General features: G+C 44.1%; 3 protein-coding genes and 1 pseudogene across 4 annotated transcripts; 2 read left to right on the top strand and 2 right to left on the bottom strand.

The window, feature by feature from the left end:
• Positions 1-264: 264 nt before the first annotated feature.
• On the top strand, positions 265-17875 carry LOC103636625 (protein tesmin/TSO1-like CXC 5). Its single transcript, XM_008658981.3, has 8 exons — positions 265-1001; positions 1368-1472; positions 2199-2373; positions 3533-3889; positions 4557-4639; positions 4726-4820; positions 15755-16210; positions 17349-17875. Exons 1-8 carry the CDS (start codon positions 607-609, stop codon positions 17525-17527), a joined length of 1845 nt encoding a protein of 614 aa, XP_008657203.1. The 5' UTR covers positions 265-606; the 3' UTR covers positions 17528-17875.
• A 296-nt stretch (positions 17876-18171) lies between these two features.
• On the bottom strand, positions 18172-20169 carry LOC103636627 (protein CURVATURE THYLAKOID 1C, chloroplastic). Its single transcript, XM_008658983.3, has 5 exons — positions 19476-20169; positions 19085-19171; positions 18924-18986; positions 18755-18792; positions 18172-18454 (listed from the first exon to the last, which is right to left on the bottom strand). Exons 1-5 carry the CDS (start codon positions 19731-19733, stop codon positions 18400-18402), a joined length of 501 nt encoding a protein of 166 aa, XP_008657205.1. The 5' UTR covers positions 19734-20169; the 3' UTR covers positions 18172-18399.
• On the top strand, positions 20083-24560 carry LOC100277011 (uncharacterized). 2 transcript variants are annotated; one of them, XR_002748990.2, is made up of 9 exons: positions 20083-20622; positions 20732-20814; positions 20951-21098; positions 21296-21395; positions 21920-21959; positions 22058-22149; positions 22845-22924; positions 23281-23567; positions 24229-24560. XR_002748990.2 is itself a non-coding variant. In NM_001150685.3 (8 exons), the coding sequence occupies exons 1-8, from the start codon at positions 20485-20487 to the stop codon at positions 23365-23367; spliced, it is 768 nt and encodes a 255-aa protein (NP_001144157.2). In that variant the 5' UTR covers positions 20100-20484; the 3' UTR covers positions 23368-23574. The 2 variants fall into 2 exon arrangements, 1 of the variants encoding a protein (NP_001144157.2); NM_001150685.3 differs by lacking the exon at positions 24229-24560 and having other exon boundaries at positions 20100-20622; positions 23281-23574.
• Positions 23949-26570, bottom strand: LOC103636626 (rho guanine nucleotide exchange factor 8-like; annotated as a pseudogene).
• Positions 26571-27492: the final 922 nt, after the last annotated feature.

Below are 27492 nucleotides of genomic sequence, written 5' to 3' on the forward strand. Positions count from 1 at the left end.
ATCCGCACCGCACCCTCACACCGACTGCGCAGCCCCACCGGGTCCTCGTCCCTGTGGCCCACGTGTCAGCAGTGGACGCCGCGTGCGCCTAAGGCGAGGCGAACAACTACGAACCCGTCGAATCGAACGGCGAGCGGACCAACAACCCCACATCTATGAATTCGAGCCGCAGGATGCAGCCCAGCCGCGCCTCCGCCGTCGGATGGCGGGTCGTCTCTCGGATCCGCCGTAGAATATGAATTTGATTTCGAAAGGGAAGTGTGGGAGAGAAAGAAAAGGGGAGAGGTGGCAAGAGAGAGAAGAGAAGAGAAGAGAAGAGGGGAGTCGAGGTCGAGAGCAGCAGGGAGAGGGAAAATCCACTAATCCCCCCACCCCGGCTCTCTCGAAACCCGCCATTCCCCTCCGCCGCAAACACGCGTCGGAGCTCGTGGCGAGCGCCGCCACCCCGCACTCGGGCTGGGGGGCGTCCCTCCGCCCCCTTCGATCTAGAGCCGGCGGCCGCGATCCCGCCGCGGGTCCTCGCGGCCGCCGCGAATTGGGTTTGTACTGACGTTACCGGTGGGCGGAGGCGCTTTGATCCTGTAGCTGCCGGGTTGGGTTCAGTAGATGGCGGGCAAGGAGCAGGGCGGTGGAGGCCCGCCGCAGAGGCCTCCCATGCCCGCAGCGTCCATGCAGCCGCCAATCAAGAAGCTGGTAAGGCAGCTGGACTTCAACTCGGCGGCGTTGGCGGGGAACCCCGCGATGGCGGCAGCGGCGGCCGCCGTGTCTAGGGCTCTTCAGCCGAGGGCGTTGCCCGCGGGGTTCCAGCATCCGCAGCACGTGAGGGCTGCCGTGCCGATGGTGGTGCCGCAGCAGCTGCACCAGCGGGCGCTGCCGGTGATGCGCCCGCATCCGGTGGTGGGTCATGTGCCGCGGCACGCGGTGCCGCTGGCGGTCCCTGTACCGCAGCTCCGTCCGATGCCGCCACAGCCAGTCCAGCGTCCCCCGGTCGCCGTTCCCTTGTGAGTGCCCCCGTTCTGAGATTTAGAAGTTTTGAAACTTCCGCCTCTCTGTTTGGTGCGGGGCTCATTTTGCTCGATCACTGAGCCTGTTGTCGTCTTGATTCATATGCTGAACATGCGAGCGTTTCTGATTTCCTTAGCGTCACCACGAGGGAGTTTCCAAATTTTACCGTGGGCTTGTCAATTTGTCATTCCTCGGAAACGAAGACACGTATTTGCGTTAGATGGGTTTCTTGATCTTAAACTAACAATTCTAGGAAAGTTTCAGTGCATTCTCTCCCTGTCGATCCAAATATTTCAAGTTCTCTCTTTGAAATTTGCATCTTGCTCCGTGTTCTAATTATGCTTTGGGACCTTGTAATGTAGGAAACCAGACTCACCAAAACCGTGGGCAAGACTTTACGAAGGGAAAGATAGCACTCCCACGAAGAAAAAGTGCTGCAACTGCAGGAACTCCAGATGTTTGAAGTTGTAAGTCAGGTTCTACCCTTAGCTTGAGAAGAATAAAATATTGCAAAGGACGTTTTCACATGTGGATAGTGTTCTCCTTTTATCGATATGGATTCTTTGACTTGATTTAAAAGCGACAAGGAACTTCATGCACGTTTATGGATAGTCAAAAATATGCTTATCACTCCTAGACGGAGGGATTATTTAATATTTATATGGCATTATAGACGTGGGTCTTCTTGAGCTATGGCATTATCACTGAAATTTCTTTGTGATTTCAAAATAAATAAAGTTCACACTTGACACTTAGAAAAAACCTCCCCCCTCCCCTCCCCCTGCAAATGCGGAGATGCACTTACCACTTGGACTAGAATTATAAGCTATGTAACACACTCAGACGAGTAGAGCAAACACCTTATGTTGTTTGGTTATTCATTAAGTAGATACATACATTTAAATGTAGGTTAGATGAGTACTAGTAATTGCAATATTAATAATTTCAGTAATCTTTCCAGCATTTTTCAGTTCTTCATATCGTCTCCAAAACCCTAATTTCTGACTCTGTGCATCCATTTACAGATCTATACAGTGTGTCATTGTTTTGACCTCCACATTGAACTATTAAAGTCATCCCACCTCACTTTTTAAGTAAAAGAATGTACTGTGGTTTTGATATTTTTTTCCAGCTGGACATCTTGTGTACAGTGTATACATATCCATCTGAAATCTTTTTATGGTTCCTTACAGATACTGTGAATGCTTCGCTTCTGGTACTCACTGTGATGGTTGCAACTGCACCAACTGTTTTAATAATCCTGAGAATGAGGTTGCCAGACGTGAAGCTATTGAAGCTACATTGGAGCGTAATCCAGATGCTTTTAGGCCTAAGATCGGGAGCAGTCCACATACGAATAGGAATAATGTATGTTCTGTGGTCCAAATATTGTTCGTGTAGTTACTTTCTAAAGGAACATTTATTGCTATTTTTTTCCTTTGAGTTTCAATACTTATAGCATTGTCCATGACTCCATGCCCATTTTTGAAGTCATAGTTTATTCTAATTGAGATGATTTGAATTTAAACACTATTCTAGCTGAAGGAAAAAAGAGAACATTGCACTAAATCTATACCAGAAGTTTCCTGATAAAACCTGACATCTTCATTTTTTTTAAAGAATTCATGCCTGTAACTCATTTTCTCTTCATTTTCTCTATAAGTTACTGAAGCATCATGCCTCTTTGGAAATGTTTATCAATGTAGTTAGATTTTTGTGTGCTTGGAATTTTGTAAATCCAGATTGAAATCCTCAAAGTTAAAACCAACATACCATATTTGGCATTGTCTGAGATGGAAATTTGCTGTTGTTGAACCTTAATCGAGCTCTTGTCTTTTTATTAAACTATTATGGATAAGCTTCCTGTAAAAATTAATCCTGGGAAAGTAGGAAGAATACAAGGTTTGTGAAAAGTCCAATATTCAGTCTTCCCTGCAAAATGTTTGCCACCTCTGCCCTCATAAAGAAGTGTATGTTTTGTTTCCTTCCGCTTATACTAATATGAAGTGCACCTCCAGCCAAAAAATAAGCTGTTCTAGAATAAATCAATATTTATGATTTGTTCATCTCTGCACAAAATCTACTTATATTTGTCAAAAAACAACATTCATGGATTCACCAGCAAAAGTGCTTCAGTGTAATTATAATGTTATTGATTTTCTATAGTGTATTCTTAGAGAAATGATGGTAGAAGGGGTGCATCAGAGACTGTATTGTTAAGTAACAAGAAATTTAGACTGTAGGACATATGCAGTATGTTTAGTTGAAAAGGAATATTTTTTTCAATAGGAAGGTCACATCCATATTTTCTCTTGCTATTCATAGCTAGCAATACTAATTGCGAACTGATGAGATCTTGATAAATTAAATACGCCTTTATACTAACCTTAGGCTTAGACCCCTAACGGCCTAACCCTATTCTATTTACTATCAAATACTGAAATTATGTCATTATTGCATTTAATTTGGACCAAGTTATTGTGCTGCCATGACATGTGGCATTAATTCTAGTCCATGAAATTGCTAGGAGGTGTCTAGTGATCTCCCTTTAGTAGGGAAGCATAATAAAGGGTGCCATTGCAAGAAGTCAGGATGCCTCAAGAAGTACTGTGAGTGCTTCCAAGCTAATATACTATGCTCTGAAAACTGCAAGTGTATGGATTGCAAGAATTTTGAAGGAAGTGAAGAGAGAAGAAATCTTTTCCAAGGGGATCATAAAAATGCAATTAACATTCAGCAGGCGACAAATGCAGCTGTAAATGGTGCTATTGGAACCACAGGATTCCCTTCTCCCTCCACGTCAAGGAAGAGGAAACATATTGATCCTTCACTTGACCATTCAAACAAGGAACATGCAGCGCACAGGAATTGTCACATACCTCAGGTAATGTCCATGCTTTAAGACTTTAACTTGCACTTTTTTTGCCGCATTTCTTTATCTGGGCATGGCTTTGTGTTCTTGCCTTATTGTCTTCGGGAGCTTGAAGTGCTTTGTTCCATCACTAGGAGTGAATTTTATTCCATGAATTGAACTGATGAATAACATCTCAAAACTTCTCCTTTTACGCGACAAAGTAGTGTGACAGACCTTTAGCGTTAGCTCCTTATACTCTACTTCTAGTAGATAAATGTGCAAGCAGCCAAGCACACTAGTAGTCCAGTGGTTGGTCACTGAGTATATAAATGGTAGCAGCTGGCAGCCAGCTGGGGTTCAAAATTCCTGCCTTGCACCCAAATAAAATTCTCTGTCCCCCAGAAAAAAAGTTGTTGGGCAGGTTTTTTCAGCCGGCTTTGCTGAGGTTTCTTCTTAGTGCATAGCTGTTGGGCGGTCTTTCCCTCACCAGTTGAGTTTTTTATAGACAAATATACCTTACGAAAGTCATTTTTTTTCTATTTTCGTGGGACAACTTCGAATTATTTAGAACATAATTGCAAATTAAGATGGACTTTTGGCAAGGCGATAAGACAAAGCTACTTGGAGCAGCAGTTATTATGAGACTCTGTTGAAACTAGTTGTATGTACTTCACACTTTAATCAGTCCATTTATCAGAAAAATGCAGTGCCTGATGGTTCAATTCCAATAAGCCAGTCTGCACATCCTCCAACTCTGGGCCCCTTTAAAGTTACCTACAGGTAACTATTCATCAGCCATATAACAGTTTCATAGAATGCCTACCAGATCTGTTTTCTATTGACGGGCTTGTGCCATCCCACTTCAGGCCCCTTTTAGCAGACATTGTCCAAGCAGAGGACGTAAAGGAGCTATGCAAGCTTTTAGTGGTGGTATCAGGAGAAGCCGCCAAAACATATGCTGGTACTGCTCTTGTCTTTATGCTGATTTAACCTTTTGCGACTTAGAAACAGGAAGCGACATTCGGTTTTGTATCCATGAGTCATCTTGTTGATATACAGTGAAGTAACTCACATAGATCAGCACCCGTTTGTTTCAATATTAACTTTTCCCATGTAGATGCAAGTTGTTCTTTTCCTTCTCTTGCTTCAAAGTTGGATTCGATCTTTGTTTTTTTGACTTGCACTTGTTTCAACTTTACATCATTTCTTGAACCTGGAATTTGGATGGTGGTGAAATGCTTTATCAAAGTTTGACAACAACCAGAAGATAAGATATAGGGAGTTAGGGACTGTCACACCCGATTTTAAAGGACAAAGCCGGGTGCATCTCATACATGCGCCAAGAAGACAACATATATAATAACAGAGTGTATAGAGATAAATGTCATAAAACATCAGAGTATTTATTACATAGCGGAAGACTTAATACAAAATAAAAGAATAAACATAAAACGAACTAAGGATCGTTGGCGCCAATGTCAACTGAGAAACGCCACCTAGATCAGATCAAACTCCTCGCCTTGTGGCTCCTCCTGAACCACCTGTTCTTCTCCTGTGGGGGGGGGTGTGAGACAGCAAGAGTGAGCTCACATACGTTCATCGCTCAACAAGTTGTGGGGAATAATGTGGCATGAACTCACCAAAGGTGGGAGTTCATGAAGTGTAAGGCTGATCAATGAAATAAAGGCTGAAGCTGAGCATTGCTTTTATAAGTTGGTCAAAATTTTATTAGCAATTACTAAGTACAAGTAAATACCAACCCTTAGAAATAATAAATAAAAGTAATAATGAAATAATCCCAGATGCAATGAAATGACAGATTGAGTTTAAGTTCCATACTTTAATCATGTGAGTGTCCGAGCCGCTCATGACCGTGAGCACGGCTAGTATACCAGTTTTACACTCTGCAGAGGTTGCGCATCTTTACCCACAAGTCGTGTTACCCATTTGCCACGGAGTTGATCAGACTCCATACACCTCTACCAAGGAAGCGAGGCAGGGTACCACTACGAGGCCTTTACAAAGTTCCACTAGCTTCAGACTACCCGCTACAGTTTATAGGAAGCTCCAGTGCAGGGTTCTTGTCTGACCGCCATCGCAGCAAAATCAACCCAAGGACCTCCCTACACTGACCACTCCCCTACTGCCCTTGCCCCTTTCAGGTAAGGTAGCCCTCCACTAGCTTTCCTAGTTAATCAGCCAAGGGCGTCCCATTAAACCCTTGTGGTAGCACTGTTTTCCCGGGTGGTTCTCCATGTTCCCATTAACATAATGATCTTATCATGAACATAGAATAATGAACAAATAATAACAAGTGTAATCATGAGTAGTGAATACCTTTATACCCAAAACCATATAAAGCAATAGCATGTACTACCCAAAACTTTAGTAGTAAAATCAGTGGTGAAACAAGGTATAAAGATAGTCAAAATCTAGGGTATCCTATTGGGTCCCATCAAAATTAACCTATGCAGATCATTATGAATAATAAGAACATGAATGGGTAAAAGAAGTGATCAAGGGCACAACTTGCCTTCAATGAGCTCCTGCTCAGCTATCTCAACTTGTTGAACCTCAGAATCCTGTGTAGCCTGCTCGTCTACTCGCATCAACACAATACATACATAGTATAGCAAAAATTAACATTACACCAAACATATAAATAAAATACACAGTAATAATCTACATATTAAAATAAAATCCTAGGAACAGGAATCATAATTTTTCGAGCTATAGATTTTTAGATATGAATTTCCAAATGTTTTATGTGCTTAAAATAGGATTAAGTGAGAATTAAATTTTATTATTGTTTTCATGACAAAACAGAGACTCTGAGTGATAGATAATAAAATTACAAAATCTTAGCAACTGGAATGGGCCAATTTGGAGTTCATATGGATTTTCTACAATTTAAACAAGTTTCTGCAATTAAATTTGCACTAAAAACCATTTTCTAACCTATTTTCCTGATTTTATTAATTTTCTGGACTGGGCGTCAAATATAAAGAAGTGCAGGGGGTTAAACCAAACTTTTCCCATGACTCAGGCCACTGACGCATGGATGGCGGGTTGGTTTTCTAATAACCCAAGGTCTCTTATGCAAAAGCGATCGGCGAAGGGGTATCCGTGAATATGGGCCGATCGATTAGGCACGGACGGCCGTGATTAAGTCGACCCAGGTAAACCCTAACTCTCCCATGCCACCGTCGGATCCAAGATCAAGGCCCCAGATTTAAAACACCCAGACCAGCCTCCGTTCGTTGGATCTTGATCAAACGGCGCAGGCTGATCCAACCCAACCGATACCCTCTGTTCTAATCACGACCGTTGCATAAAAGATCAACGGTCCGCGCACCTCCACTGCGCACTAGCCCTTCCTGGTGGCCGGACGCGGCGGCGCCTGTGCTCCCGCGGTGGCGCCATGGCCGGTGAAGCGGTCGCGTGCCATTCCGGCCCCCAAACTTAAATCCGATCGGTCCTATACGTAGTAGGCGATAGTACAGAGGTAATAGTGCTTGCTCACCGGAAAATGCGAAGGAGGAATCCGCCGCCCACGGTGAAGGGTGGACTTGCGGTGACACTGCGACTGCGGCGAGCAATTCGCTCGCCCCCGGAGCACTGACGCCACCACCGAGACCACGAACACACCCCCAGAGCTCCAACGCAACGTCGCAGTGCCACACCGAGGCCCAATCGACAGCGCCAAGTAATCCCCGCCGTTGGTCGAGCTACGAGAAGGTGTGGCGGCGGCGCACGCGAAATTGAGGAGGAGAGAGAAGAGATGAGATTCTTATAGTGCCTAGGGACGAAGCCGAGGTGGGGATTCCGGTCAATGGCTCCGAGGTTCGCGGTAAGTTCCGCAACGGCCGGGATTCCGCGATCTCTGCGGCGGCAAAAGCGGTCGCGGCATGCTCTGTTGGGAAGATGCTCCTGACGAGTAGGGCCCACATGACAGTGCCAGAGCGCACGCGCGACGTGAAGAGAGGGGCATCGGGTCCCACTTGGCGGTGAAGTAAGGCGCGCGAGTCACGAGCGTCCCGGCGAGCGCGACAGAAACGCTGACAACGTGGGTCCCACTAGTCATCGGTAGTAGCAGTGCGCGCGGTTGAGGGAGGTTAGATGGGCCGCGCGTTGTAGTTTTCCTGGGTGGGCCGAATTAGATCCCGCGGCCCAGGTAGGCTTTTTATCCTTTTTTTCTTTTCTTTTGCTGTTATTTTCCTTTTCTTTCTTATATTTTGAATCCAAATCTTCAACCTAGAATTCGAATTCGATTTCACAGCAGAATTTCTACTCAGTTTGGATATTCTACTTGGTTATACCAAGGTGTTATGAAGTTTTATATTTATAAATTTACTTTGTATTATATGATATTCCTTCCTTTCCTTCCCCATTTTCATGGTTTTGTTTTCAAACTAGGGTTTGAATGTTGTGGGCACATTAATATGTTGCTATTGATACTTTTATTTTTATTATCCACATATGCACAATCAAATAAACTCCAGCATGATGCATAGGTTATTTAGGATTTCTTGGTTCTAATTGCTCACTTAACTAGTGTTGATCACATGCAATGAATAGTAGAGGCCACAACAAATGAGTTTTTCTCTATCCACCTTTATTACACTTTTGAGTATTACAAATCCTACCCCCCTTAAAAATAATCTCGTCCTCGAGATTTAAGAAGATCTAGGGAAAAGATGGGGGAAGTCTATACGAAGCTCTTCTTCTCTTTCCCACGTTGCTTCATCTTCACCGTGGTGACTCCATTGAACTTTGCACATCTTTATAACCTTATTTCTCGTAACTCGAGTCAAAGTGTCCAAAATCTTGATAGGGTACTCAGCATAAGTTAGATCATCTTGAACACTAAGGTCTTCCATTGGTAGTTGCTCCTCAGGTACCCTGAGGCACTTCTTTAGCTGAGACACATGAAATACATCATGTACATCGGATAGATGATCAGGTAACTCCAGTTGATATGCAACTTCTCCCACTCGCTTTAAGATCAAGAAAGGTCCAATAAAGCGAGGGGACAACTTCCCTTTAACTTTAAATCTCCTCATACCACGAAGTGGTGACACCTTGTGGTACACATGATCTCCTTCCTCAAATTCCAATGGTCTTCTTCTGTTATCAACGTAGCTCTTTTGTCTGGTCTGAGCTATCTTAAATCCTCCCAAATTATACGGACTTGTTCTTCCGCCTCTTGAATAAGTTAAGGTCCAAAGATTTGTCTTCCTCTAGTCTGGTCCAAAAATAGAGGAGTCCTGCATTTCTGCCGTATAAAGCCTCGAACGGTGACATCTTCAGACTGGCCTGGTAACTATTATTATATGAGAACTAAGCATAAGGTAGACTCTTGTCCCAACTACTACCATGCTGAAGGGCACAAGTTCTCAACATGTCCTCCCATACTTGATTAGTCCCTTCAGTCTGTCCATCAGTCTGAGGATGGCCGAACTAGAATTCAACTTTGTATCCACATTCTCTTGAAAACTTTTCCAAAATCTGGAGGTAAACTGTGATCCTCTATCCAAAACGATCTTTGGTACACAGTGTAGAGACATAATCCGAGCCATATATAACTTAAACCAATTGAGATTACTTATAAGTAGTCTTGACCGGAATGAAATGAGCCACTTTGGTTAGGCTATCCATAATAACCCATATAGAATCATATCCTTTCGAGGTGTGAGGCAACCCAGTAATAAAATCCATACCAATCTCTTCCCACTTCCACTCGGGTATCTTTAATGGGTATAATAGTCCAGCTTGTCTTTGGTGTTCGGCCTTGACTCTTTGACACACATCACACTTAGCCACATGTGCCGCAACATCTCTTTTCAGTCCATACCACCAATACTTTTGCTTCAAATCTTGATACATCTTAGTGCTACCAGGGTGGATAGAATAATCAGAATCATGAGCTTCTTTCAATATAGTCTCACGGAGGCTATCAATCTCTGGAACACATATCCGATCTTTGAACCATATAGTACCTTGCTCATCCTCCGTGAATTCCGGAACTCGACCATCCGTGATCAGATCCTTAATCTCTTGAATCTTAGCATCACCAACCTGACCTTTACGAATCTCTTGCTCCAAGGTAGGTTCCAACTCGATGGTGACTCCTTCACTGTGTGTAACAATTCCCAAGTTGAGCTTCTCAAAATCTTTTGCTAATTCATCGGGTAGCTGGACAACAAAAGCGGAGTGAACATGCTCCTTCCGACTCAAGGCATCTGCAACCAAATTCGCCTTGCCTGGATGATAGTGAATCTCCAAATCATAATCCTTAATGAGCTCCAACCAACGGCGTTGCCTAAGGTTGAGATCCTTCTGAGCGAATATATACTTCAAACTCTTATGATCCGTGTACACTTGGCACTTGGTCCCCATGATATAATGTCTCCAAATCTTAAGCGCATGCACAAAGGTTGCCAATTCCAAGTCATGTGTGGGGTAGTTCAGTTCATGTTTCCGCAACTGACGAGATGCGTAAGCGATCACATGTCCTTCTTGCATGAGCACACATCTCAATCCTTGGCCACATGCGTCACAATAGATATCAAATCCTTTCTGTAAGTCTGGCATTACCAACACTGGTGGAGACATCAATCTCTACTTCAATTGATCAAAGCTTCCTTGACATTTGTCATCCCACTTAAACTCTCTTCCTTTCTCCAGAAGCGATGTCATAGGCTTGGCAATCTTAGTGAATCCTTCAATAAATCTCCGATAATATCCTGCGAGCCCCAAGAAACTCCGAATCTCAGTAACTGTAGTGGGCACTCTCCACTCCATAATCTCCTTGACCTTAGCAGGATCCACTGCTATTCCTCCATTAGAAATAATATGTCCAAGAAATGGCACCTTGTCAATCCAAAACTCGCATTTACTGAACTTGGCATAGAGTTGATTATCTCTTAGCTTCTGTAGCACCATCCTCAGATGTTCCTCATGTTCACTCTCACTCTTGGAATAAATAAAAATATCGTCGATGAAAACCACGACGAATCTGTCCAAATCATGAACACCTTATTCTTCAAATCCATAAAATAAGCTGGTGCATTAGTTAATCCAAATGACATAATGGTGAACTCATATAAACCATATCGGGTCGAGAAAGCCGTCTTAGGAATATCTGAGGGTCTAATCTTCATCTGATGGTAACCCGATCGGAGATCAATCTTCGAGAATACTCTAGCACCCCTCATCTGATCAAATAAATCCTCAATACGGGGCAACAGATACTTGTTCTTCACCGTGACATCATTAAGAGATCTATAATCCACACACATCCGTTGCGATCCATCCTTCTTCTGCACAAATAACACCGGTGCTCCCCAAGGCGAGGAACTCGGACGAATGTAACCAGCCTCTTGTAACTCCGTCAACTGCTTCTTCAGTTCCTTCAACTCCTCTACGAACATTCTATATGGTCGTTTAGAAATAGGGGCGGTTCCAGGTAAGAGATCAATAACAAACTCAACTTCTCTATCAGGTGGCATCCCTGGTAACTCCTCTGGAAAGACATCCGGAAAATCTCTAACCACACGGATGTTGACACCAACAAACTTCCCATCTACTAAGAATGTCGCTAGTCAAGTGACGGTAGTTATTGCAATTCCAACTTCAAATCTTTCTCCTTTGGAACTGGTGAGTTCTATGGTTCCTTTAGCACAGTGCAAAACTGCCTTTGCCTTTCTTAACCATGACATACCAAGGATTACGTCTATAGTGCTCTCTTCTAACACTATAGGGGTAGCCCATCTGGGTTGGAAACATAGGGTAAGAAAGGAAGAATTGTAGACGAGGCGAGTAATTACGAATCATGTTACTTTGGGGGATTTATTAGCTAAGCAGTTTAATGTTTTATCTACCATAGCTAATTCAATACCTTATAGTGGTACATGCTAAGATGCCCAACTATAATGTTTCAATCAATCAAAGAAGCAAATCAAGCATTTATCATCAGAACAATCAAACATCATTTTTAAATATAGAAAATAGTTTTGTTTTGGTCTTAGGCCTCCTATCTCTTAAAAATGTCATAGGGGTAGGGATTCCAATATTTGAAATCCATCTTGTCTTAGAGTAGTAAAGGTAAGGATGATCAGAGTAGAACAGTAGAAGATGAGACAGGATCAAGGTAAGTATAGAGAGATTTAGAGTAAGGTAAGTATAGAGTGAATCAGAATGAGATAAGTAGGTAAGGCTTGTCCATTTCTATCTAGGTTTCGTCCTACAGTCAACATTTCCTCTGATACCACTTCTGTCACACCCGATTTTAAAGGACAAAGCCGGGTGCATCTCATACATGCGCCAAGAAGACAACATATATAATAACAGAGTGTATAGAGATAAATGTCATAAAACATCAGAGTATTTATTACATAGCGGAAGACTTAATACAAAATAAAAGAATAAACATAAAACGAACTAAGGATCGTTGGCGCCAATGTCAACTGAGAAACGCCACCTAGATCAGATCAAACTCCTCGCCTTGTGGCTCCTCCTGAACCACCTGTTCTTCTCCTGTGGGGGGGTGTGAGACAGCAAGAGTGAGCTCACATACGTTCATCGCTCAACAAGTTGTGGGGAATAATGTGGCATGAACTCACCAAAGGTGGGAGTTCATGAAGTGTAAGGCTGATCAATGAAATAAAGGCTGAAGCTGAGCATTGCTTTTATAAGTTGGTCAAAATTTTATTAGCAATTACTAAGTACAAGTAAATACCAACCCTTAGAAATAATAAATAAAAGTAATAATGAAATAATCCCAGATGCAATGAAATGACAGATTGAGTTTAAGTTCCATACTTTAATCATGTGAGTGTCCGAGCCGCTCATGACCGTGAGCACGGCTAGTATACCAGTTTTACACTCTGCAGAGGTTGCGCATCTTTACCCACAAGTCGTGTTACCCATTTGCCACGGAGTTGATCAGACTCCATACACCTCTACCAAGGAAGCGAGGCAGGGTACCACTACGAGGCCTTTACAAAGTTCCACTAGCTTCAGACTACCCGCTACAGTTTATAGGAAGCTCCAGTGCAGGGTTCTTGTCTGACCGCCATCGCAGCAAAATCAACCCAAGGACCTCCCTACACTGACCACTCCCCTACTGCCCTTGCCCCTTTCAGGTAAGGTAGCCCTCCACTAGCTTTCCTAGTTAATCAGCCAAGGGCGTCCCATTAAACCCTTGTGGTAGCACTGTTTTCCCGGGTGGTTCTCCATGTTCCCATTAACATAATGATCTTATCATGAACATAGAATAATGAACAAATAATAACAAGTGTAATCATGAGTAGTGAATACCTTTATACCCAAAACCATATAAAGCAATAGCATGTACTACCCAAAACTTTAGTAGTAAAATCAGTGGTGAAACAAGGTATAAAGATAGTCAAAATCTAGGGTATCCTATTGGGTCCCATCAAAATTAACCTATGCAGATCATTATGAATAATAAGAACATGAATGGGTAAAAGAAGTGATCAAGGGCACAACTTGCCTTCAATGAGCTCCTGCTCAGCTATCTCAACTTGTTGAACCTCAGAATCCTGTGTAGCCTGCTCGTCTACTCGCATCAACACAATACATACATAGTATAGCAAAAATTAACATTACACCAAACATATAAATAAAATACACAGTAATAATCTACATATTAAAATAAAATCCTAGGAACAGGAATCATAATTTTTCGAGCTATAGATTTTTAGATATGAATTTCCAAATGTTTTATGTGCTTAAAATAGGATTAAGTGAGAATTAAATTTTATTATTGTTTTCATGACAAAACAGAGACTCTGAGTGATAGATAATAAAATTACAAAATCTTAGCAACTGGAATGGGCCAATTTGGAGTTCATATGGATTTTCTACAATTTAAACAAGTTTCTGCAATTAAATTTGCACTAAAAACCATTTTCTAACCTATTTTCCTGATTTTATTAATTTTCTGGACTGGGCGTCAAATATAAAGAAGTGCAGGGGGTTAAACCAAACTTTTCCCATGACTCAGGCCACTGACGCATGGATGGCGGGTTGGTTTTCTAATAACCCAAGGTCTCTTATGCAAAAGCGATCGGCGAAGGGGTATCCGTGAATATGGGCCGATCGATTAGGCACGGACGGCCGTGATTAAGTCGACCCAGGTAAACCCTAACTCTCCCATGCCACCGTCGGATCCAAGATCAAGGCCCCAGATTTAAAACACCCAGACCAGCCTCCGTTCGTTGGATCTTGATCAAACGGCGCAGGCTGATCCAACCCAACCGATACCCTCTGTTCTAATCACGACCGTTGCATAAAAGATCAACGGTCCGCGCACCTCCACTGCGCACTAGCCCTTCCTGGTGGCCGGACGCGGCGGCGCCTGTGCTCCCGCGGTGGCGCCATGGCCGGTGAAGCGGTCGCGTGCCATTCCGGCCCCCAAACTTAAATCCGATCGGTCCTATACGTAGTAGGCGATAGTACAGAGGTAATAGTGCTTGCTCACCGGAAAATGCGAAGGAGGAATCCGCCGCCCACGGTGAAGGGTGGACTTGCGGTGACACTGCGACTGCGGCGAGCAATTCGCTCGCCCCCGGAGCACTGACGCCACCACCGAGACCACGAACACACCCCCAGAGCTCCAACGCAACGTCGCAGTGCCACACCGAGGCCCAATCGACAGCGCCAAGTAATCCCCGCCGTTGGTCGAGCTACGAGAAGGTGTGGCGGCGGCGCACGCGAAATTGAGGAGGAGAGAGAAGAGATGAGATTCTTATAGTGCCTAGGGACGAAGCCGAGGTGGGGATTCCGGTCAATGGCTCCGAGGTTCGCGGTAAGTTCCGCAACGGCCGGGATTCCGCGATCTCTGCGGCGGCAAAAGCGGTCGCGGCATGCTCTGTTGGGAAGATGCTCCTGACGAGTAGGGCCCACATGACAGTGCCAGAGCGCACGCGCGACGTGAAGAGAGGGGCATCGGGTCCCACTTGGCGGTGAAGTAAGGCGCGCGAGTCACGAGCGTCCCGGCGAGCGCGACAGAAACGCTGACAACGTGGGTCCCACTAGTCATCGGTAGTAGCAGTGCGCGCGGTTGAGGGAGGTTAGATGGGCCGCGCGTTGTAGTTTTCCTGGGTGGGCCGAATTAGATCCCGCGGCCCAGGTAGGCTTTTTATCCTTTTTTTCTTTTCTTTTGCTGTTATTTTCCTTTTCTTTCTTATATTTTGAATCCAAATCTTCAACCTAGAATTCGAATTCGATTTCACAGCAGAATTTCTACTCAGTTTGGATATTCTACTTGGTTATACCAAGGTGTTATGAAGTTTTATATTTATAAATTTACTTTGTATTATATGATATTCCTTCCTTTCCTTCCCCATTTTCATGGTTTTGTTTTCAAACTAGGGTTTGAATGTTGTGGGCACATTAATATGTTGCTATTGATACTTTTATTTTTATTATCCACATATGCACAATCAAATAAACTCCAGCATGATGCATAGGTTATTTAGGATTTCTTGGTTCTAATTGCTCACTTAACTAGTGTTGATCACATGCAATGAATAGTAGAGGCCACAACAAATGAGTTTTTCTCTATCCACCTTTATTACACTTTTGAGTATTACAGGGACAATGTTAATGCTTCATCTCTCCACACAGAAAATAATGTGAGATGCTTATCGTTATTGTGTTATTTGAGTTTTGCTTAGATGTTCAGCTGTTACCTCTAACATATAGTACTGTGATGCTATAAGCCTTAACTCTATAGGTTACTAAGCTACATATCATGGTCAAGGTTATGGATTGTCTTTTTTCTGTTGAAAATGCACAAGAGTTGGCAAGTGGTTAAACAATCATAAATCGGATGGTTATGTGCTTCTCATCTTTTAATTATAACAGACCGGAAAGCGAAGGAAGAGAGGGTTGGCAAGAAGGAAGATGAAAGGGCAGAACAAAAGGAAGATGACAGGGCAGGTTCCCTAGCATTGACAAACCATGACAGAGAAGGAAATAATCAAGATCCAGATAAAAAAGCATCAATCGATGACCATTCAAGCAGAGGAACTCATACGGGCAAAGCTAATCAAGAAGAATCCAGACCTAACTGCGCTGATGATCAGAAGTCCAATAGACCTATGTCTCCTGGAACACTAGCACTGATGTGTGACGAACAAGCGTTCGAGAAAATGTGTGACGAACAAGATACAGTGTTTACGGCTTCTCAAAATGCTGTTCCTCAGCAGACAGTTACTGTCAACCAAAACCAATCTGCACTGTACGCAGAACAAGAAAGAATTGTGCTGACAGAATTCCGTGATTGCCTCCGCAAACTTGTGACATACGGAAGAATGAAAGGTACACCAAAAGTTCCTATTCACCATGCTAATTGCTAATGCAAAATCCTTACACGTGATCTCATCTTGTTACTTTATGGCAGTGATAACTTTTTGAGAGGGGAATTACAGTAGGGTAGGCCCCTACTGTGCAATTTATTTAATTATAAAAAGAAAGAAGAGAAAGAGAAGTCTGCTAGTTATATTTGCTTGCCAGCATGCATAATATGGATCCATCTGACTAGAGATGGCAACGGGTACAAACCCGATGGGTTTTGCCGTCCCAAACCCGTACCCGTGAAAAATATCTATGCCCGTTAAAAAACCCGTACCCATGACGGGTTTGAGATTTTGCCCAAACCCGTACCCATCGGGTTAGCGGGTACCCGTGGGTTACCCGCGGGTTTCATCTCCAATATACTTGTTCTTCTCATAATCAATAAGTATCGTAATGATTAATGATATCATGATCCAAAATCTATGTAATGAACAACGAGTTCATGATTTGGTATAAAATTATTAGTAAAGAGAATGTAATATAAATAATAAGTTGTATAATTAAGTGACCTTGCACTAGTTATCCATCCACCACACATATACACACTAGTAAAAACTATAATAGCAAGCAAGCAACACTCTCACCGACTACTAATACATTCATCAATTGATAAAAATTATGAAGTAAATAAGGAATAACAAGTTTGTTATTCGTTTATAAAATAAAATAACAATATGCACTAGGTTTGGTCGGGTTTAAAAAACCCACGGGTTCACGGGTTTGGGTACTATAAGAACAAACCCGTACCCATAAACCCGCCGGGTATAGATTTATGCCCATTAACAAACCCATGGGTATGAAAATTGACCCAAACCCGTACCCTAATGGGGTAAAAACCCATCGGGTTTCGGGTTTCGGGTACCCATTGCCATCTCTACATCTGACTGAATGGTTTTACATGGCCTTGCGTTGTCTGACTTAAGAGTTGTACTTGGTGACTTGCTATCTCGGTTATACAACTATTTTCTTTTATTTTATCTGAGAACTGAAACATCTGTTAGTAAATCTAGGAAGGCTAGAATGTATATTGTGCGAGGTATATCATTTTCTCTTTGCTTTCTAAGACTAGGATGAGTTTAATCCTGATTATTCTCCCCTGCAGAGGAAAGGTACGCCATGGAAATCAAATCTGAAACATCTGGCCATCCTGGACAGGTAAATGGTGTTTCTCAAGTACCATATTCAAAAGTAGAGGTGCCTGTTGTAAAAACAGACCCACAGAGTTCCAGCAGCCATCCTGTTGCTGGAAAACCTGTTACTGGCCTTTTGGACAAAAACTGAAGCCTGGGTGTTCCAGGTTTGTATTCGGGGTGTTGCAATGATCAAGGGAATCATGTTTTCACCCTCCTAATTTGTTGATCAGATACATGTATCAGTCTTGATAGATAATCTAGATTTTAGGGAATTCCAATTTATTCTCATTGGTCAGAGTAAGTGTGATGCTGGAATGTGGATAGTTAGTTTAGTCATAAATGCCAACCTTGTCGTATTTTCTACATTGTAGTTTCTCCCTTTTCTTTTCCTTGTCTACATTTCATCATTTTGCCATCCACCTAATTCGAGCCAAGATATGGCTGGGTGGATGTTTATTTCAAAATAAAATAAAAAGTCAAAAGGAAGAAAAGGTAACACTGGAGAGATGAGCCTAGATGTCATTGTTGCACTGATGCTATTCTTAACTCGCAGATCTTTGTAGCACCAGCAGGTGCTACACCGATTCCATGGCTTTACAACTTGGAGCTGCCATTGTGATATTTGATTGCTAACCCACAAGATAATCGTAACTATCTCCACATTCACAACCGCTGGCGATTACTGAATCTCTTTGGCACCTTTTTCGTCTTTGTTGCGTTGTTTTCCATAATTTTAGATGTAAAATACCCCCTTCGCCCTTGAACGTGAAATTCAATAGCCGAAGCATTCAGTTCAGGAAGGATTCGGGCGTATGTTCTTATTAGGCTCGTACAAGTCCAAGTCCTGGTACTAGGAGAACGATTTTAATCACACTAACCTGTACAGAAAATTGGTGATGCTTATACAATAAAAAATGTTAACACCCATAGCTCGCATACAGTTACATTGCATAATTACATTCGGCATGCTTGCAGAGAACCCATGACAGAGTGGTTGCTGTCAACTGTCGCCTACAAAGGTTACTGCCCCAGGATTCGAGATCCTGAGCTTTTGATGTTCTCTAGAAATTCTTTCCTGCAGATAATATGGACTAATCAATCCAAAACGCACAATAGGAGCCGTGATGGATCGAGCAGCTGTTCATAACTACAATGCTTAAATTACTCTCTTGGAATCATTTCACGTTGATTTTTTTTTCTTGAAGGCTTTGTTTGGGTACTCTATAATATTCACGTCAATTCATATGTATTGAGTTGGATTGAGGTGTAAATTAGTTTAATTTACTCGTCAATACACCTCAATACATGTAGATTGAGGTGGATAGAGTACCAATACAATTCATATGCAGGTCATCCTATCGGGAGTAGTTATTACCTTTTTGGCTTGAAGAGGAGATTGTTGTAGATGAAAAGCTGAAAATGTCAAGAGGAGGTGATAATCAGGGCCCGGGAAAAACTTACAATAACATCGTAAAATATTTGAAATGATAGTGAACTTTTAGAGTAAACCCTAGGAGCCTACATTAGGTGTGGCAAAAGCTTACCCATGCAACCAATATCCCGACTAGTTCAAAGAGAAGAGGAAGGACCGGGAGCTTGTCGATGATCTGAAGGTGAGCGAAATTAAACATGGACCACATTAACCTTACGTGGCTTGTCTTGTGTCAGGAATGGAAAGCTGCAACATGTCTTTTGGAATATGTACCTCAATGAGGTTGACCGAAGCCCATAATGCAGCTACTGCGGCAAAGCCTATACCAGCTAGGGCGAAAATGTCTTCCGCGGTGCTGAACTGTATTCGTTTTTTTTAAAAGAAAAAAAAATCAATATGAGTTTGGTTAGTCTTCATTCATACTACATAATATAAGTGCCTCATGGTCATGGAAGTACTAATGTCACCAAAGAAAGCATCAGCCTAAAGCTGCAGGGTTGATGTCCCAATATAATCTTGAGAAGGCCAGCACAGTTTACACTGAAGCCAATGAGGCAAGTCGCGGCAAATTCCAGCTTACTAGTATAATATACTGATAGGCAAGAAATATTTGGCCTTTTTGAAGAAGTTTCAAATTTCAGGCCTTTTTGAGCAAGAAACTCACAGAGCTCGTGACGTATTTCACTATGCTCCCGGTCCCGGACGATTCCGACCCGTCCTGCGCAGCCTTGGCAACGACAGCGCGGCTCCTTATTAGCTTGCCTGCACCACGCGCGCAGCACGGTGTGGCCAAGGCAAGTTTACCTGAAAGCCTGGGAGGTGGCAGCCGCGGGGGGCGGCCGCCGGAGAGGGTCCTCTTGCCGGATGGCGGCGCGAGAGATGCTGCTGGCTGGGCGACGGCGAGGGCACACGCCATCATCATGGCTGCTGCTGCTGCAGGCCACCGGCGAGAGCCGCTGCAGAACGAGACGGAATTGAGAGGCACGCACGAGGCGGCGCGCGGTGGGTGATGCGTGTGGGGGTGGGTGGAACCACGCGACGAAGACTAGAGCTGCTTGCTTGGCCTCCTCCGGCGCGTCTTGCTGCGGCGGGCGCAGCAGATGTGAGCCGGAGCCCTCTCGTCCACTCACGCAGCATCGGATGTCTGGTTTGCAGATTGCCCCCTGACTTGTGCGCGTATTCTGACAGAGGAAGCTCTACACTAGGGATTCGGTCGGTGATGGAGATGGAGAGCCAGCCAGTAAACAAACAGCAGATTCCTTAATCAGGATGGACACGAAACCAAACAAAACAAAACGCTAGACACAAGAATCCAACCGGCACCATCTGAGCAAGTACCAGCGCGCCCGTGACGAGCCCTGCCCCTGCGCACGGCGCCGCGCCGTCCGAGCCTCTCGGTCGGTCCTCGACCTCGAGCTCGAGGAGGGAAGGAAACCCCGTCGTCTTCGCGCCATCGCGTGTGCGGACCCGCCGCCCCGCGCCAAAGGGAGGTCACGCGACCGCCTGCGCGCCTTGTCTCCTTGCCCCCGGTTTATTTGTCCCCGAACGCTCACAACTTCGCGCTCGTCTGCGTTTGCCATTTCTGTGCAAGGTAGCTTGCACCCATCGTGAAGCCGAGGGAGCGGCGACACATTGGTACCTGCTGTGCTGCAGTGCTCTCGTCCTGGTCGGAGATGGACGCTGAGGCCGGCGAGGCGGGGGTGCAGCAGCCGGCCGGGGCGGCGTCCACGAGCACCGCGGCGGTGCCGTTCGACAGGTCGTCGTCGCGGCTAGGCGCGCCGGGTGCCGAGAGCTTCGACGGCGCGCTCAGGGTACGTTGAACGGCTCGTCAGTTTCGCTCTGTCGCGTCGTGTCGTGTCGTGTTGGGCCTTCCTGTCATGACGCCGTGCGGCCTTGTTGCCGCCGTCTTGGGCCGTGCAGGAGCTCAAGGATCTGCGGTCTCAGCTGCACGAAGCGGCGGACTGCTGCGCCAAGGCGTTCCTCAGCACCGACAAGAAGAAGATGTAATAAGCTTACCCTAGCTCGTTCTGTCACCCCACGAACACATTGGTTCACACTTCACAAGACACGTCACCTTTTTTTTCTCCCCTCTTGGAGTTATTATGTGTGTGCTCCAGCTCTACTCTCATGCATGCGAAGGATTCTGGAGGGTACAAAGGGTTACATATGCGATGCGGTGGTAGCTGTGATCGATCACCTGGGGACAGTTTCGTCCAAGCTTGAGCACAAGCTGCAGGAGAGGACTGAAGTCGCACAGACGGAACGAAAGATCAACTTCTTGAAACAGGTGATCTTCGGACCAGAGCTTCATTCTTCTCTGTCACTGCGATTTTATCAGGAGATCAGCATAGACATCTGCATGCGGCAAGGGTATTTCTTCCATTCATATAGTCAGTAAAAATCTACGACGGACTGCCAGTGAGCATGGCCGAATGAAACCTTAATGGTCTACTAAGTTTTGCTGTGGTCTGTTCATTGCGCCAGAGGCTTTTGACATGCGAGCAGTACGCCGTTTCTCTGAAGCTTTTGTCTGTACGAGGGGACCCTGACGCCATTCGATATCATCGCCGTTACATCTCACAATGTAAAGCTTCTTGATTTTGCTCGCAAACTATTTATATCTCACATTCGGACATTCTACTGAACCGTTAGCACCCATGCATTTACCTAACCTTCGAAACGAAAAGTTAGTTTAGCTTAGCAAATCTTCGTCAGAGGAATGAAAGACTGTAACATTCCATATGCAATTAGCTTATTTTGTATTCATCTGTGGATCGGTTGTGTCCTCATCTGGTAGTTCTAGTTTCTTAAGCATTATTTCTTTTCTTCATGGAAAGATAAGCAGCTCTCCTGTTTTTCTTTCTTTCCAAATCCTGTCTGAATATTTCTAGTCACACAAGTTTAGCATCGATTATCTTATTTATTTCAATATGCATCATATCTTTTGGTCCATCCAAATAGCAAACAAGAATTGCATACTTCGTTTTTGAATAGTGTACCTTTTTATCCAGTTTCATTTCGCTCAATTATTAACTGGTTATATCATTGTTGATGGTTCATTCAAAAACTGTCATTATTGATTTGGTTCACCGCTATATTTTCCAACAGCTACTCAAATGTCCAAACTGGGAAACGGAATCGGCTCGAGGTTTTTTTTAATTACTTGTTAATTTTAACCATTTCGTTATTATATTACGTTGTATACTCGATACATCATTTAATTATTTTTTCTATATTTATTTGTAGTGAAAATGGTCCACGACTTCCGCAAATTACTGGCTCAACAGTATCTGGAGCTACCCTCACTCTCAAGCCATATGATGTTCAACCAGCCATCGGTAATACTAATATATGTAGTATGCTGGCCATATTTATAAAATATTATACCGTTCTTAGTATAGTGACGTTCCTCTAAGTGATCCCTTATGGCCATATTCATTCTTTTAAAGCAACAACTTAGCAAAAAAAAAATGGCAATGTTATTTGGATAATAACCACTCTATCCGTCCACATGAATTAGTCGTTTTGGGTTTATCCTAAATCCATCGGTATCAACTTTGATCAGTTATATAAGATGTTTCATAAGATTTTACAACATAAAAGTAAAGTTTCTAGATTTATCATGAACTACCATAATATATAATTCTTTTAGTTTAAAAGAATTTCTTTTAATATATATATATATATATATATATATATATATATATATATATTATTGATTAAAGTTTAAATAGTTTGACTTAGGACAAACCCAAAACGACTAAATCACGTGGACGGAGGGATTATTGTGTAGCAACTTGCAAGAGCCTGACCATATAATTAAACTGCTAAACCCATCAACAGAGGGGACAATAATACTGTCTTTGGAGGGTGAAAAAATCAAATTGTATGGGTGTTTAGTATACCTTAAAAATTTATGTCAATTTATCATTATAATTCTACTCGAGGCTTAATAATAAGGTAAAAAGTATATTTTAAACTTGTATATATGTTTATCCATTGAAAGATCGTCTGTCTGTTCAATTCTTATTAGGAAAAGAACATACCGTGGTATCAGAAAACGTTGAGGACAACCCAAGGACCATAAGAAGGTCATTCTCTTTTAGAGCAGAGGTATATTTCGTTTCTATATACAGGAAAGCTGGTACATTATACGAATTAGTATTACTCTATGGGTCCTAAAATATTAGTCGTTTTAGCCCTTTAATCTTATGTCTATATTTAAATGGCTGACAATGACAGTGAATCTCTCTCTATATATATAAACATACATTAAGCATTGTACGAATGTAGTAAATGTTGAAACGACTAATATTTTAGAATGGATGGAGTATTTCATATCTGACATGCTGTACTAACACAACACTATACAGACACCACGAAGTGATCCAACGTTATTCAAACTGTATAAAGATTTTTGTGATGGTATGTTGATCGGAACGAGATTTTTTTCTTTGTACTTTTGGCAGGATGTTCACGTTGTTCTAGGCGATCACAAAAAGAAGGGCAACCATGGGAGTAACATCTTGTCATTTCTCAAGAAAACCAGGCGATAAGCATAAGAACTTTGCTAAAGAAATAAACATAAGAATCAATGCACCAACGGGATAGAGTGGAACTGTAGAGGAGTACCTTTTCCCCCCTTTGGATAGTCTTTTCTTTCGTGGTACTATTGGTCCTACCGGTCATGCAGCGCTTTCACTGTTTCGCAATAAGTACTGATATACTGAAAGCATTTCTTCAATGATATGTCTAGGTTATCTTCAACAACTTATCAATTCTCATACTCATATTTAAACTCTACTCTATCAATATTGCAACCTACAATATAAAACAATGTTTTGGGTGACTATATTAGTGAACCGCTGGACACGGTCGATCTAAGTCCTAGGGTCCCTTATGTCCTAGAGTGCTATAAAGAATAGCTATTCAGGACAGTTGAGCAACATTTTAAGGTATTAGGACCATACCATTTTATTTGTCAATCGATAAGGAGAAAGAGGACACATGATACATACACACTGCAATCTGGACCTCTCTAACTATGCGCACGCTGGCTCCCACTCGTGTCCAGGTTTAGCATGACCATCAACTTGTGTCATGCTCCCTCTTAACTCTCTTTCTAGTACTCTATGTATCCTGATGTTGTTACACTACAATAACATTCATCAATGTAAAAGAAGTTTTGATCTTTTATTGGTGTGCCACACAATTTAAGACCATAGTTCCAAGGAAGACATCTCATACAATCATACAGAACGTGATTGTTGAAACCACATATGTCACATATCATTCTATGGTAGTCTCTTGTATGATTTCTCAAACCACAAATAAGAATCAAGTAAAAAGTCTTACTTGCTTGAATAAATGACTTGACCAAATAAGAATCTGGAGCTACTGTTAATGATATATATCAGGGGTACCAAGATCAACCTTTATGAAGAAGGACATGTACGGATGAGCCTATGGGCTTGGCCGAGAGCCCAAAGACTCGATGATCAAGACTAGAAGGAGGCCTGAAGTGACAAGGATTTCAGAAGCGTATATATGGAAAAGATCTTATCAAAATAGAAGATATGCCAAATGTTCTAACACTTGTAACGATATAGTTCGATTCACATACAAATTTGGGACCAACTCGGTCACATGTTCAACTAGGTACCGAGTCTGTGTCTATCCTATAACTGATGTCGCTCCTTAGACTATAAAGGAGGGTCAATGAGTGATTACGGGCCTGTTTGGTTCACTACCTCAGTTGCCACACTTTGCCTAACTTTTCTGTCTAAGGTTAGTTATTCAATTCGAACGACTAACCTTAGGCAAAGTGTGGCATATTTAGCCACAAACCAAACAGGCCCATATATATTCTTTGTAATCTCACATGTCTGTATATATGTGAGGTCGAAGTCTTTTAGCTCTAATTTTTCTCTGTTTATCGATGGCTTTGATACAATAGTCAAAGCCTTGGAATCGTACATGAGAAGAGGAAGTCTACAAAATTTGGAAGTCGATACGACGGACGGCTACTGAAGCGAGAGCCCACTTTGATCCATGCAAAAAATCTCATGTCGTGTCAGCGTCGTCTCTAATGGCGACCTGAGGGACTTGTTCACACTAAAAGCTAGTTTGGAAGCTATAAGCCTATAAAACCGGAGTGAATTGGAGGAGCTAAATTCCCCTTCTTATTAAATTTTGAATACGAAGTAGAATTTAGCCCTTCAACCCCCTCCGGTTTTGTGGCTCCCAAACTAGATGGGGTTTTTCATTTTTTTAAGAAAAATAAAAAAATTAGTTTATTTTTTCTTAGTAAATTGGAAATCGCAGAAAAATGAGGTTGTCAAGAAGAAGTCCAGCTTGTCCATGTACGTCTTCTTGAGGTTGGTCATGATGTTCGGCAGCTTCATCAGTCTGTGCGACTGTGGCGATACGTCGTCGTTCTTGCCCTCGGCGTCCCCGTTCCATCCCGCGCGCGTCCCTGTTCCATCCCATGAAGTCCAGCAGGGTCGTCCTCCTACGGGCCGCGGGGTCCGCCGCGGGCGGCGCGTTCTTCTTGGCAATATCCCTGGCCAGGTTGTCGGTCTGGACGACGTCCTCTATCCGGGACATGACGTTGAACGCCAGGCTCTCCAGGACCCTGGAGTAGCTCTCCAGCAGCGCGAACCCAACGTCCTGTTGTCGCCGTCGCCGGCCATGACGGCAATAATGTGTCAGTGCATTCAGGCCGGACCGGCAAAGATCGGTAGCCAAACGGACGGCTGCGTTGCACTGCGTCGCGCGCATGCTCGTGCTCGTGCTCTGCTCACCCTGTTCTCTTGGATCTTTGCGATGTCGAGCGCGGACAGGGGGATGCCGGGGAACCTGTGCCTGTGCTTGAGGATGAGCAGCAGCGTCTGCGCCCGCTCCTCGAACTGCTCCCTCTTCTCCTGGCTGACGGCGGATCCCCAGGACGACTTGCTGTCCTTGTTGTGCACCTTCCTGTTCCAGATGATGACCGACGCCTCGATCCGGTCCTTGAGGTCCAGGATCTTGTGCTCCGACGTCAGGTCCATCGTCGATAGGAAGTCGTTTGGGTCGAACTCCACGTCCGTGATGACCCGGTACAGCGCGTCCCCGAGGCTGGCTCTCCCGTTCTGCCAGCCACAGCCAGGAAAAAGAAGGGGTTCGTTTCAGAAGCTGTACATGTTCATGCATGCCAAGGAAGTGCCTGTTCGACCTTGGGGAGTGTGTTTATATACGTGTTCGGGATGCTCACCTCCATATTGAGGCAGTTGGCGTTGATGGCCATGGCCGCCTTGAGCACCTGGTTCACCAGCTCCTTCTGGTGCAGGAGCCAGGCTCTAGAGGTCGGGGAGAGCCCGCCGGGGGGCACGTTGACGATTGGGATCCACCATTTCTCGTTGGCCCTCTCCTGGCTCGTTCTCACTCTCTGAGCACGAGTCGCGCTTCACGTACCAGAACTCGTTGCGTTCCTTGAAGTTGTCCAGGTAGTCCTGTTCGATGCAGCGCTAGCTCTGCTCGGTGGGTAAGCAAGAACACAGCAGAAAAGGAGAGAGGCTCGCTCACGTGGTATGCACGGAGTGGTGGTGCTTACGAGAAGCATCGTGTCAAGTTTACGCAACGCTGGAATGTTCGCCTGGAGATCCCGTCTCTGCTGCGTGCCCATCAGCTGTGTGTGACGAGCAGAAGAGAGTGTTACCGCCGCCCGGAGATGAAGAAGATGGAGACCGATCAAGACCTCCATCTCGGTGTCGTTGTCCATGACTTGTTTCTTGGCCACGAACTCGACGATGTGATCGGCAATGGACAGAATCCAGCCCACACTTCTTTCTTCCACCTCCCCTTTCTGTCCGGGGCCATGGGCTCCAGCTTCCGTTGCTCGCCGAATACAGAGGCTAGCGAACAGGGCGCGCATGAAATTTTTTTTTAAAAAAAAACTAAACAGAAAGAGTCGTGGCCTGTGCAGCGATCGAATTCGACAGGAAGGAGATGGCTAGCCACCTGCGAGGTTGGTGACGGCGTTGGAGAGGGCGAGCGCGGAGGGCACCCTCTTTCCCGGACCCGGACATGTCCTCCCCGAGCAGCAGCTTGGCAAACTTCTCCTTCATCAGGTCCTTCTCTTCATGCAACGCAACCACCTGACGCCTCATCAGGACCTTGATGACAAAAAGGCACGACGGCGACGACAAAAAGGGTTCCGTTCCAAGGAAGGAGAGAGAGAGAGAGAGAAAGGTCACCATGATGGCGGCATACCTATAAAGCGTGTCGCGTGCGTGCAGCTGGGCCTTGAGCGCAGAAGAGTGTGTCGCCGGTGGAAAAGGATGATTGCGCGCGCGCAGGGCCGGCCCGAGAAATGATTAACTCGGAATCGTGGATTATCCGTCCCGCGGGTGTCTGCAATTCATTGGGCCTTGATCGTTTGTGCTGGATGGGTGGGTCGGAACGATTTCTAACCGAATTGCTTTTTTAATTTATATAAATTTTGATTAGTCGAAATAATTTCAGGTACAATCCGACACAAATAAACCGGATTGCTTTTCTAATTTATATAAACTTTGATTAGTCGGAACGATTCCAGGTGCAATCCGACACAAATAAACAAGGTATGAATCGGTTCCTATGGGTCGTCATCTACTCGGTCATGTCCGAATAGAGGACGCTTTGCCGGAGATACGCCGTCAGGT

This window comes from Zea mays, chromosome 8, assembly GCF_902167145.1.
Source record: "Zea mays cultivar B73 chromosome 8, Zm-B73-REFERENCE-NAM-5.0, whole genome shotgun sequence".
NCBI classification, from domain to species: Eukaryota; Viridiplantae; Streptophyta; class Magnoliopsida; order Poales; family Poaceae; genus Zea; species Zea mays.

What these genes read in the sequence shown, in the direction of transcription:
- LOC103636625 (XM_008658981.3), top strand. Translation starts at nt 607, where the DNA reads ATGGCGGGCAAGGAGCAGGGCGGTGGAGGCCCGCCGCAGAGGCCTCCC. An exon ending in CCCCCGGTCGCCGTTCCCTT is followed by an intron (nt 1,002 to 1,367) that starts GTGAGTGCCCCC and finishes CTTGTAATGTAG; the next exon opens with GAAACCAGACTCACCAAAAC. An exon ending in CCCTTTAAAGTTACCTACAG is followed by an intron (nt 4,640 to 4,725) that starts GTAACTATTCAT and finishes ATCCCACTTCAG; the next exon opens with GCCCCTTTTAGCAGACATTG.
- LOC103636627 (XM_008658983.3), bottom strand. Translation starts at nt 19,733, where the DNA reads ATGATGATGGCGTGTGCCCTCGCCGTCGCCCAGCCAGCAGCATCTCTC. An exon ending in TGAAATACGTCACGAGCTCT is followed by an intron (nt 19,172 to 19,475) that starts GTGAGTTTCTTG and finishes AAACGAATACAG; the next exon opens with TTCAGCACCGCGGAAGACAT. An exon ending in CTCCTCTTCAAGCCAAAAAG is followed by an intron (nt 18,455 to 18,754) that starts GTAATAACTACT and finishes TATTATCTGCAG; the next exon opens with GAAAGAATTTCTAGAGAACA.
- LOC100277011 (NM_001150685.3), top strand. Translation starts at nt 20,485, where the DNA reads ATGGACGCTGAGGCCGGCGAGGCGGGGGTGCAGCAGCCGGCCGGGGCG. An exon ending in GCTTCGACGGCGCGCTCAGG is followed by an intron (nt 20,623 to 20,731) that starts GTACGTTGAACG and finishes TGGGCCGTGCAG; the next exon opens with GAGCTCAAGGATCTGCGGTC. An exon ending in CATTCTCTTTTAGAGCAGAG is followed by an intron (nt 22,925 to 23,280) that starts GTATATTTCGTT and finishes TACTTTTGGCAG; the next exon opens with GATGTTCACGTTGTTCTAGG.